Source organism: Tauraco erythrolophus, chromosome Z, assembly GCF_009769465.1.
Source record: "Tauraco erythrolophus isolate bTauEry1 chromosome Z, bTauEry1.pri, whole genome shotgun sequence".
Taxonomy (NCBI): domain Eukaryota; kingdom Metazoa; phylum Chordata; class Aves; order Musophagiformes; family Musophagidae; genus Tauraco; species Tauraco erythrolophus.
In genome coordinates this window covers 28,182,774-28,195,329 of record NC_141496.1, presented here as the reverse complement: position 1 = coordinate 28,195,329, position 12,556 = coordinate 28,182,774, and the positions used below count along the sequence as shown (strand labels likewise).

The window sequence follows — 12,556 nt, the reverse complement described above, 5'->3', positions numbered from 1 at the left end:
AAGTCTAATGGTTTTTATGTTTCAAAGTCCGTTAACACTTGTGTTAGTCTGCCTTGTATTTTAGCTTTTACCCCTGTCTCTATCTTAGTGTACTCTGTTGCTGTTGTGCCAACCAAAAATGAACTTTCTAAGATGTTGCTCTTCAAAGGCTTTCAGTATGTCTACAGAGAAGCCAGAGTTGTGACTGCATCCTGCACAAATGTATACAAGGTAGCTTTAAAATAATCAGGTTGAGTATTTAGAAGAGTATAGCTGAAATAGCAGGGAGATTACATACAGGCTGGAGATACACTAGTTTTTGTGGTGAGACTAGCAATTGACTCAAAATGCACTGGGCATCCTTGAGACAGTGAGTGAGTGATAATCAGTAAGTATTCATGGGCATGCCTGACCTGTATGAATAAGGGGCAGAATGATAAACATCAGAATATTTTGGCAGAAAAAAAAATTAGCATAGAATCATAGAATGGTTTGAGTTGGAAGGGATGTTAAAGATCATCTAGTTCCAAGCCCACTGCCATGGCCAGGGAAACCCTCCACTACACCAGGTTGCCCAAAACCTCATGCAACCTGGCCTTGAACACTTCCAGGGAAGAGGAGTTCCCAGCTCCTCTGGGCAACTTGTTCCAGTGCCTCACCACCCTCAGAGTGAAGAATTTCTTCTTTATATGTAATCTAAATCCACCCTCTTTCAGTTTATAGCCATTGCCCTTTGTCCTATGACTACACACCCTTGGAAAAAGTCCCTCTCCAGCTTTCCTGGAAGACTGCTATAAGATCACCCTGGAGGCTTCTCTTCTCCAGGCTGAACAATCCCAACTCTCTCAGCCTGTCTTCATAGCAGAGGTGTTCCAGACCTCAGATCATCTTCATGGCCATCCTCTGGACCGGCTCCAACAGCTCCATGTCCTTCTTGTGTTGGGGACCCCAGAGCTGAATGCAGTATTCCAGGTAGGGTCTCACAAGAGCTGAGTAGAGGGGCAGAATCACCTCCCTTGGCCTGCCGCCATGCTTCTTGTGATGCAGCCCAGGATATGGTTTGCTCTCTCTGCTGCAAGCACACGTTGCCGTCTCATGTTGAGCTTCTTATCAACCAGCACCCTGAAGTCTTTCTTCTCAGGGCTGCTCTCAATCCATTCTCCACCCAGCCTGTACTTGTGCTTGGGATTGCCCTAACCCATGTGCAGGACCTTGCACTTGGACGTGTTGAATTTCTTGAGGTTCACACGAGCCCACCTCTCAAGACTGTCAAGGTCCCTCTGGATGGCATTCCTTTCCTCCAGCGTGTCCACAACACCACACAGCTCGGTGTCATCAGCAAACTTGCTGAGGGTGCACTCGACCACACTGTCCATGTTGCTGACAAAGATGTTAAACAGCACTGGTCCCAATACTGACCCCTGAGGAACACCACTCATCACTGGTCTTCACTTGGACATCAAGCCATTGACAGCAACTCTTTGAGTGCGACCATCCAGCCAATTCCTTATCCACTGAGTGGTCCACCCATCAATTCCATGTCTCTCCAATTTAGAGACAAGGGTGTTGTGTGGGACAGTGTCAGCTGCTTTGGACAAGTCCAGGTAGATGATGTCAGTTGCTCTTCCCTTATTCACCAAGGCTGTAACCTCATTGTAGAAGGCCACCAAATCTGGCAGACACAATTTGCCCTTAGTGAAGCCATGTTGGCTGTCTTGTGATTTTATAAATCACAGATACTTAATATGATAATTGATCATGCTTAGAATCTTAAGCATTACAGAGAAAGCAATGATGATTAATTGGATAGCAAAAGACAAATTTCCTGTCACTCCCTGAAGGTGTTATCTTGATTGGAGATCAAATTCCTTGTCTAGTAAGGAACGTCACGAACAGTGCAAAGAAATCCTGAGGTTTTCTTGGCTGAGTGCAGATTTTTGTCACCTTGACAGATTAAATTTATCACATTTGAGCTAAGACCTCTTTAATACTGGCTAGAAATGGCACATCTACCCCTTAATCACATAATTGAGTAACTTAGGTCCATTACTCAATCTATTCTTAGCCTTTTAGAAAATGTATTCAGAAATTTTACTATCCAAATTGTGACTTAACGACAGCATTGGCTGTGCTTACAATAGTCTGTTATGCTCATTTCAGTCAGCGTATAGTGCAGTGACATAAGCCCTGTAGAATCTTGCAGGGGTCAGATGGCCTGGAAACATAATGGAAATATGAATGACTCATCCAGTGTTCCAAGTTTTCCACCCTCAGACCAAAGGAACAGGAGCTTACATGTTTATGGGAGATGTTAGGATCACATGCTAAACAGGCAAGTGTTTGTGGTGGGTTGACCTTGGTCACCAGGTGCCCACCAAGCCACTCTATCACGCCCCCTCCTCAGCTAAACAAGGCAGGAAGAAAATATGACAAAAGGCTCGTAGGTCGAGATAAGGACAGGGAGATCACTCAGCAGTTACTGTCACAGGCAAAACAGACTTGACTTGGGGAAATTAATTTAATTTAATGCCAATCAAATCAGAGTAGGATAATGAGAAATAAGAACACATCCAAAGGCACATTCCCCCCACCCCTTCCTTCTTCCCCCTGAGCGGCACAGGGGGGCAGAGAATGGGAGTTGCACTCAGTCTGGCACTCAGTCTGTAACATGTTGTCTCTGCTGCTACTTCCTCCTCACGCTCTTCCCCTGCTCCAGTATGTGGTCTCACCCGCAGGACAGACCTCCATGAACTGCTCCATCATGGATCCTTTCCATGGGGTGCAGTCCTTCAGAAACAGATCGCTCCAGTGTGGGTCCCCTGTGGGGTCACAAATCCTGCCAGCAGACCTGCTCAAGAGCGTGTTCCTCTCCATGGGGCCACAGGTCCTGCTAGGAGCCTGCTCAAGTGCAGACTCTCCTTGAGGTCACAGATTCCTTCAGGGCACATTCAAGTGCTCCGGTGTGCGGTTCTCCACAGGCAGGTAGATATCTGCTCCACTGTGGACCTACATGAACTGCAGGAGGAGAACCTGTGTCACCATGGTCTTCAGCACAGGCTGCAGGGGAAACTCTTCTCCAGTGTCTGAAGCACCTCCTTCCCGTCCTTCTTCACTGACCTCAGTGTCTGCAGAGTTGTTTCTCTCACATATTCTCACTCCTCTCTTTCGGCTGCTGTTGTGCAGCAGTTTACCTTTTCGTAAATATGTTATCACAGAGGCACTACCACCAACACTTACGAGCTCGGTCTTACCCAGCAGCAGCTCCATCTTGGAGCCAGCTGGAACTGGCTTTGTCAGACATGGGACAAGCTTTCGTCATCTTCTCACAGATGCCACCCCCGCAGCCCACCCACTACCAAAATGCACATAAATCCAGTACAGTGGTTGAAAGCTCAGTGGTCTTCAACCCACTCTTTTCACCCAAAAGGCAATTCAGATTTCTTCAAATAAGTCTTTTTCCACGCATTTAAATTATTTTAGTATAGGCCTACTATGATATTGCAGACAGACTAGGATTGTCAGGCTATCGATCTCTCCATCAGTATATCAGGGATAGAGAGGATGGAACCTCTAAGACTACTTAAAAACATCTAAACTGTTCTCTTGTTCCACTGATTAATCAGAAGGCAGACTGTATTCACTACCAGAGGAACTACAATTTCCTTTCTTTAGATTCATGGACATTTCAACTGTTATAACCCGCTGCTTGTTCTGTGGTTTGTGGCTTTCCCGTCTAGTTACAAATGCTCTTGATTGAGTTGAATTGTGGATGTGCCCAAACATATTGCTTCCTCTTTCCTTGAATAATAGCTTCCAATGCTCCACTATAGTCTTGATATTGCTGCACAGCTCAGTACACTGTATTCAGAGACAAGGGGCCATTTTCTTCATAGATCAATATTTTGAGGAATCTCAAAATACTATGACTGGAGTTTTTCACGCTTGTCCTCAAAGAAAATGTGAATTTTGGGGAACTACTTGACAAAACTACCTTTGGTTAATTATGAGATATTAAGCATGACAAAAAGAAATATTTTGTTAGAAATATTTCTTGCATTTTTGCACTTAAGACAAAAATCAAGTATTTTTAAAAAACTTTCTATTTCTCAAAGCTACAAATTGTTCTTTCTGTCATCAGGATCATTCTCCCTATCCCCATGTACTTGGGTGGAGCACGTAAGAATATGGTTTCTGTAAACAAACAAGTTGACGAATTGCTTTGTAAACCACTAAAGAGAGCTGCAAGCATCATCACTCCCAACTCATCCAGCCTGCAAGACAGGACTGCTCCAATTGTCTCTCTGGTTGCAAACTTGTTTTTTATCTACCACAGAGACTACTGATAACTTGCATGCAATTTAGTAAAATTCTTATTAGTTACACTTAGAATTTTCCCACTACAGTGGCAAGTTTAATTTAGAAACTTAGGTTTTTGTATCATCTGAGCTTTCAAAGAGGCATTCTTGAGTATTACCAACACAATTTTTACTCCATTAAGTTCATTATGCCTTTCACTTAAACAGACAAACCAACATTGCCAGTGTACTTGTTTGGCTAAAAGGGAGAAGATTAACTGGCATGAATGATTACTTTCAAGGAAAGATTGATTTATATGTAAACTACTGAGTCGTCTCAGCAGTAAGGGAGAGATTACATTACATGTGCAATTTATCACACATGTGAAAAGCTTACCACACAGTAATAACTCCACATGTTCTACAACTGCAATAATATTTAGTTGCAGAAAATTCTTCAGTTTAGAGCCAGCATAAATATCCAAAGTATACAATCTGCCTCCATAAAATGGATGTGCTATCATATGCATTGCAGCTATACCAGTTCTGCTGTACAATGCAATTCCTTGTCCTCGGAAACTACTCCAAATCTCTTATATCAAAGCTGTGAAGGGTAGGCCTTTACAGAATTTCAAGTGCAGATACAGCTATTACTAGAGAGCATGCTTTTGGGTGGATGTTTCATTGCTACTAAGCCATCACAAAGTCAACAGTGCTTTCCTGCAGCCAGCTTCTTGTCTTACTTCATGCAGATATTGTCTCAAACACACTCTTAAAACTTTTGCCAGAAAGAAGACTCCCACTAACAACAAACAGACGTTGATATTAGGCTTGCCTACATTAAAATTTGAATCATGTTATCAAAGAGAAACCCATTAAGAACGCTTGTCCAGCACATCTGTGTTAAGTAAAACACTTAATAGCAATTTCAGGACACCTAAAAATACTCCCGATGCTATGGTACTTTGAAGCATACTATTGAATATCCTCCTCGCTTCATCTCGACTACTGTTAAGGAAATGCACAGCTGGTTAATTGAGAATATGATAATCTTGCATTTGGACAGAAATAGTCTTGCACCAGCAGTTGTTTGAAGCTCATCAAACTTTAAATCAGGCTTTGCAGCTGAGACCTGGTTTTCTCAAAAATGCTTTGTACTGAAGCTAGTTTATCCAAGGTGTTCGAACATTCAGATCCAGAAGGGTATAATTTCAGTGCAGCGTGCTATAGGAGTCACACACTAAGTGCAGGAATGTTTGTACAAACACTTAGAGGAGTATTTCTGTTCTTGTTCACAACATCAGCATGCAGAAGACAATTTAGGCAGCATTGGGTGAGATCACTCTGCAGTGGTTCACGTTATTCAGTCCGCAGAGGACGCCACTTTTTACGTCTGGCAATTACTAATCCACCACACACATGTGCAAGTAAGTAAGTATGTGCAGTTCTATAGAGTTTCACCAGCCTGGTTCTGCATTTATTATATACACATCTGCCTAGGCAGGCTACCTTTTGTGCTGAATTTGGATTTTGTGGTTTCCTTGTTCTCCCAACACCGACCTGAACTGAGATCATGTCTGAGAACCAGCAGATAGAGGCTTAGCAAAATGATACTGCAAGGCAGAAAAAGCACGGAGTAACTCCTTGAAGTTTGCAAACCTACTCTTCACTGGCTTACTAATTCAAGATCTTATTAAATATCACTGCTTGGAGACTGCCCAGGGAGAGCAATGACTCAAAGTACTCCCTGCCTTAAAAGTTCTGGCACTTGACCCAGTTCTTACAAAAAAAAAAATAGGACATCAATTGAATTCTTAACCTTACATTTCAGCTCACTAGCAACAGGACACTTGTGGCTCTCCAAAAGCTTTGGCTCTATAAAAAGTAATAATCCAGCTTGTCGGCTGAGTAACTGCTACTTCCAACAGCCCTGTTGGTAAGGTTAAGCAGGCCTCTCATGTGTGCGGTTTCCATGATAGCAATGGGATCCTCCTGTGCTGAAGTGCCCTGTCCTTGGCAGCAACATGGCAGCCGTTCCTTTCTCTCCAGACAGATCGGGTTTTCTTCAGAGACAGTCCTCAGTAGTTCCTTCAGTTGCCACAAACTTGGCTTCTTTTTACTTAAAGAGCAGGAATTAACTGCAGGTAAAGCTGATTGCGTGCTAACTAACCCACTTCTGCTCAGTGAAGAAGAGTACACCCCACCACAAGCCCTGTTCAGAAGGCAATTTAGCCCTTTAAGAATGTAATTTTTTTTTTTTGCCAGTTTATTTGGTTGAAACCAGTGATGTATTTCTGTTAATCGCCCTTAAGAACAATTCACCAACATTTGAAAAGCCTGCTGTTTGTATTTTCAAGAACGACATGGATATCCCTCAATACAGAAGTTACTACAAAGGCTACTCAGTGCTCCTTGATACTGTGATTTTGAAAAATTGCTTTTTCCTTTCAGCTTTTGCTGTAATGGTACGATTTTGGCAAAATACAACAGGTCTTGAGAGCTGATGGCACAGCGTTTCTGCTGCATGAAAAGAGGCTTATCAGAAACTTGACTGTAGCCAAGTGATTTTCAGACTAGTTTTTGGTCAGCTCCCAAGCGTTACACTCACCCAGTATCTGCTTTAAATTATACCAGCTTGCCCCTCTGCTATCCGAGAACAGCCAGGTTAACGCTGCTTCAAAGACCTCAGCCTCTACAGTAACATACCTGAAATACTAAGACTCCGATCCTTTGGCTGATGAGAAATTCTGAATCCATGTTTAACGCTCTGAAGCCTGGAGATACAGATATACATATACCGTTGCATCTTCGTTATTTTTTCTGTCATGCATTACTGAAGACAAAATTGGATTTCTGCTTACATTCATCTAACGAAAATTTGTTTCTGAATACTTAACAGAAAGAGACTGTATTTCCTCCACCAATGTATTCTTTGCTTGCTTGGCCTCTTCACATGGGAGTATAATCAAATCTTCCAGATCATTTCACAGGTGCTTTGATCTGGTGCCCAAATTTACGGTAACAGAAAAGAATGCTGCTCTCCAAGATGTACAGCACACATCACCCTTAGCTTTAGAACGCAGATACGATCCCTCCTCTGCCTGCTGAGCCATAATTTCCTCCTTTTTTCTAACAGCTGTGACTGTGGGTATTCGAGACATAACCTTCTTTCTCCTGCATATACAAGGTTGCTTTGTTAATGGCCAGATAATGTTGGGCTTGCCAGAGACCCTCCTCAAATACTTTAGCCTTCAAGGACAGGACGCTAGTCAACACAGTAACTTCGGGAAAACAGCTGTGACTCACTCTTGCTTCTCTGGCAAACTCAGTTGAAAATATTTTATTTCCCCAGTGCTTCCTCTAATTTGGCGCAGGACAACAGTATCATAGATGGGCCAATGCATGTTGTCTTATTTTTGATGCAAGTATTTTGGGATTGTCACAGTAAGAAGTAATTTTTTTTCGCTTATACAGGAGGAGAAACGGAACATCCCAAAGGGTATCGGGAAACTGGCCGTTGGCCTTGGAACTGCAGGTGATTAATCGCTCCTTTCAGACACGCTTACTGCAACCCTCATGCTCGGTGGTACACTTGGGAACCTCGCAGAGCACTGCAGGCACCGCCAATTCCTAAGCAGGGCTGGCCAAGAGGAGCACAGAACGCCATGCCTCAGTGCAGCCAACGTCAGTCACAAAAGCACACGATTGCCCAAGACAGCTGTAGCTGATCTCCAGGTCTCCTCACGCAGGTGGTGCGCTCTTGCAGCGCTGCCACGAGTGCAAACGTCTGCCGCCTAGCACACCGACACGACACGCGCTCTTGGCAACGCATCCTGGAAGTGTTTTAGTTCGATCTCTGGTCAGAATTAAGTCACACAACTAAAACAAACTGCTGAAGCTCCACATCCTTCACTACGGCCACGCAGAAAGCCGCTCTGCAGGAAAATCAGAAACAAATCCTCTGCAGGTACCATTTCCTGGACCTCCAGGAAAGGTCTCAGAAAAGTCCAGGAAGGACTCAGAGACCTTCTGCCAGCGTGGAGGCAGGAGCCCCGGAACGCAGCCGCGGCTGCAGGGTGGCGGAGAGCGGGCGAGGGAGCTGCAGCGCAGGACCGCTCCGCCAACGTGCTGCTCCTCCCGAGCTGGCGGGAGGTCAGCAGCACGATTACAGCGGCCAAAGCCGGCGCTGCCTCGGAAGCCGCCCGTTGCCCTCCGACCCTGGCCCCGGGAGCCCCGGTGCCGGCATGGCAGAGGCGGCATATTCCACCTCGACCGGCCCCGCCTCCCCGCCGCCAGACCGCCCACCCCACCCCGCCCCGCCCCGCCCCCAGCCCCTGACAGCCCCGGCCCAGCATCTGCCCTTCCCAGCGCGCACCGCGCGGAGCCCGACCGGCCGCGCCGTACGCCCGCGGGCAGCGCGCGGCATCGCCGCCCCCGCCTACCGCGGGAGCGCGAGGGCGGAGGGCGGGCAGCTCGCGAGCACCAGCGCGACAGCCAATGGGGAAGGCGGCCCGCGGGGCGGGGGGCGGGGCCTCGTCAGGCCGCGGGGCGGGGCCGGGGCTGAGTTGCCGCAGCGCCACCGCCGCTTGTAAACAGACCCTGCCCCACGTGACGCGCGCGAAGTACTTGTGCGGGGGCACCGGGCATTGTCCGCCGCGGCGGCGGGGGCAGGTCGGTGGCTGGGCGCGGCGGGCTCTGAGCGGAGCGGAGGTGCTTCCCTTCTGTCCTCCCTTCCCCACCCCCTTCGTCGCTCCGGTGGGAATCCAGCGCATCTTCGGCGCCTTCCCCGTTCCACCACCACCACCCCCCCGCCGCCGCCGCTAAGATGGCTGATGGTGGGCAGTGAGGCGGCGCGCGGGGCTGCGGGGAGCCGTTGCCGGCTCGCGCGCGGCGGGACAGGCGGGGGCGGCTGACGGGGCGGGAGCGGGGAGGGGGGGAGTGTGTGTGTGTGTGTGTGTCCGTGTGTGGGAAGCCGCGCAGCGCCATGTCCGCCTTCGCGCTGGAGGAAACGCTGGAGGCCGACTGGGTGGCCGTCAGGCCTCACGCCTTCCAGGAGCGGGAGAAGCACAAGTTCGTCTTCATCGTGGCCTGGAACGAGATCGAGGGCAAGTTCGCCATCACCTGCCACAACCGCACGGCACAGCGGCAGCGCAGCGGCTCCCGGGAGCTCCGCCGCGGCGGCTCCGCCGGCCCCGAGGCTAGAGCCGCCCCGAAGGCCGGCAGCCCCACGGTGCGCAGGGGCGCGGCCTGGGGCGCGGACCCCGGCCCGCCGCGGGGCTCCCCGCATCCCCGCGCCGAGGCGGGTCTGCGGGGCTGCGAGAGGGGCGCGGCGGCCGAGGCGCTGCCGAGGAGCCCGCTGCGCGCCAAGAGCAGCCCGGCCCGGCGGCCGCAGCGGTGTCCGGAGGCCGCAGGTGCCGCCGAAGATATAGAAGTGCTGGAGCTGGGGAAGGAGGAGGCGGCCGCCGCGCTGTCTCTGCCGCCCTCGCCGCTGCAGGCGGCCGAGCCGGCCGCTCCCGACGCGGAGCCCGCGGGGGAGGAGTGCAGCTGGGCAGGCCTCTTCTCCTTCCAAGACCTGCGGGCAGTGCACCAGCAGCTGTGCTCGGTGAACTCGGAGCTGGAGCCCTACCTGCCTGCCTTCCCCGAGGAGCCCTCGGGCATGTGGACGGTGCTGTTCGGAGCCCCGGAGCTATCTGAGCAGGAGATGGACGCTCTCTGCTACAAGCTGCAAGTTTACTTGGTCCACAGCTTGGATACCTGCGGCTGGAAGATCCTTTCGCAGGTGCTCTTCACGGAGACTGACGACCCCGAAGAGTATTACGAGAGCCTGAGTGAGCTGCGACAGAAGGGGTACGAGGAAGTGCTGCAGCGGGCCCGCAGGCGAATCCAGGAGGTGAGGCTACCACATGGTCCAGATATCTTCACCTTAGTGTTACCTTTTACTTACTCTGTGACATCTTCTTTAGTTGTTCTCTCTAGCTGCTCCCCTCTACCTTTGCAGAATTGGTTGAACCATGGGACAAAAAAAAGTACAGGAAAACTGTCTAGTGGTTTGTTTTTTTTTAAAAACCAACTTTGAAAATCTATGTAATATAATGAGGCTTAACCTTTCCAAGGTCTCAGGTCAGGATTTAAGAAGGTGTAGATTTTCCTAGTCATCTAATTGTGGCTCAGTACTTTTTTCTGTGCAGTCAGACGTAGATGTTTGTGAACAAGGATCTGATGGATTTGGCAAGATTGTGTTCCCAGATGTTTCTTCCTGGGTTGTTTTGTACCAGAATGTGTTGGAGACCGAATTTTTCTGTTTAATGGGAGCAGCAACATGTGGTGCTTATTTTGACAGTGCAATTTGGGCTCTTGAGGCCAAAAAATTTTAGATTCCTACAACCTCTGGGTGCTAAATCTGGTATTTCAAGTGTGATTATGTTTTCCAGTGGAACTGGAGTAACTAACTTTTGTTCAGCTGGTAAATTCTTAGAGTTGGGATTTTAAAAAACAGACTGTATGGTCTCAGCAGGTATTTACTGCGTTGCCGTTGCTAGTGTCTGACAAGACTTGGATGTTTCAGGACACTCCATTTCTCTTTCTCATACCATACTAGTTAGACAAAAGAAGTTGAGGAGATTCTACTAACTTCCAGTATCAGTGTGAGAATTTTTTCACATCTTCTTGGTCTGAGGTATATGAGGATCTGGATTTTTCCAGTGGAAGAGGAGAATTTTACACTTGTTTTTGTGTTTCAGTGCCCTTGATCCAGAATGAACTAGGATCTATCTAGGTGTGACTGTGCATATGAGTCAGGTTATGGAATCTTTTATTTTCGTCAATTCTATCTAATTATAGGGCTATAGGTCAAGTTTGGCTGTTTCAGCTGCCTGCGTGTATCCTGCCAATGTTGTGTGTTAAGAAGTGTGTGATGGTGAACGTTCCTTGATGGAGTATGAGCATATCTGCTTACTGTCTGCTTTGATGGTATAGTTTTGAGTCTTTGTAGGATTCGGGCAGAGCTTTTCCTTAGTGACTGTAGTTACAGACTGTCAGAAAATTGTTTATCGATGATGAAATCATAAGGACATCAAGTGTAGGATTATCAGGTACAAGTTTATTTCCAAACTCTTGTGTTAGGGTGTATCATTGTGATTTTTTTCTTTTTTTTTTCTCATGACTGTTCAAAGGGCAGAATTCATCATTGTTAATTTTGATATAAAACTGGTAATTAGATTAATAATCTGCTGCAGTAGTTTTAGTCCAGAATGTGTGAAAGCATATTGCCTCTGATTTTCTCTCTTGGACTGCACGAGCACTTGGTATTGTCTGTTTACATTCACTTAGCCTTCAGCTCACAAGTTTGTATAAGGAGCTGAGCAGGAGAAGAGAAGTTACTGTTAAATGTATGGAGTTTGGGAACTGGGTACTTAACTCAAAACATGTGGTGTTTTTGAGGAAACACTAATTCAGAATTACTGTGCAAGAACGATTTGTTTCTTGGAAAATCTCAACTTCTATTAGCACTAGTCCTGTCAGCAAAAAATGAATGGGTTATCAATAGGCAATGCAAGCTTTATCCATCAAGGTCTCTGAACTATGACATCTTATTCACTGTTAATGTTCAGAACTTGGTGCAAACAAAATGGCAGAGCCTATTTCTGTGTTTGACTACAATACAACCTTCGTTTCCCATGATAACCAATCCAGTAGTGTACCTGAAGTCAGTACAGCTGTGCTTCTGTCACTGTCAGTTGTGTAAATTGAGCCTTCTTTAATTAAAGGTAGTTCATCTTTAAGAAAAGAAACCAATAGAGTGACCTGCTCTTTCCCTCTTGGCTCTCATGTTTCTCTTTCCCTTACCTGTTTGTAGTTTGCTTGGTCCACAGGAAATGTCTTTCTTTTAAGCAAATACTGGTATTGTGTGTCATTGCAATTCTAAGCAAATGAAGCAATGGGTGATGGGTACTGCTTGGTATTTCTGAAGTAAAGCTTTTTCATACTTTCAGAGAGACCTACCGAATCAATGTTTCATCTCTCACTTTAATTTACTTTTCCGTCTGTGCTTGAAGTCCATTCTACCTGTTAGCTGATTGCAGGAATATTGGATTGGAAAAAGGAGAAGGAATTGAGCAGCATTGGCAACCAAAAGGGTATCAAGGAGCATAGTGAATGTGGAGGATCTTCAGTAATGTAAAACTGTGCGAAAACAAGTGTAGAAGCCCAAGACATCGGTGTTAAATTTTAGAGTATACCTCTGCAGTTTATAATTATTTCGTGTATCTTTTTTTTTCCAGGAC

General features: G+C 47.0%; 1 protein-coding gene across 1 annotated transcript in view; it reads left to right on the top strand.

Moving 5' to 3' along the window:
- Positions 1-9,237: 9,237 nt before the first annotated feature.
- Positions 9,238-12,556, top strand: part of JMY (junction mediating and regulatory protein, p53 cofactor) — a 65,009-nt gene continuing 61,690 nt past the window's right edge. The window contains exon 1 of the mRNA XM_009982061.2: positions 9,238-10,164. Coding sequence (XP_009980363.2) covers positions 9,259-10,164 — 906 coding nt within the window. The 5' untranslated portion in view covers positions 9,238-9,258. The remainder of the gene's footprint in view (positions 10,165-12,556) is intronic.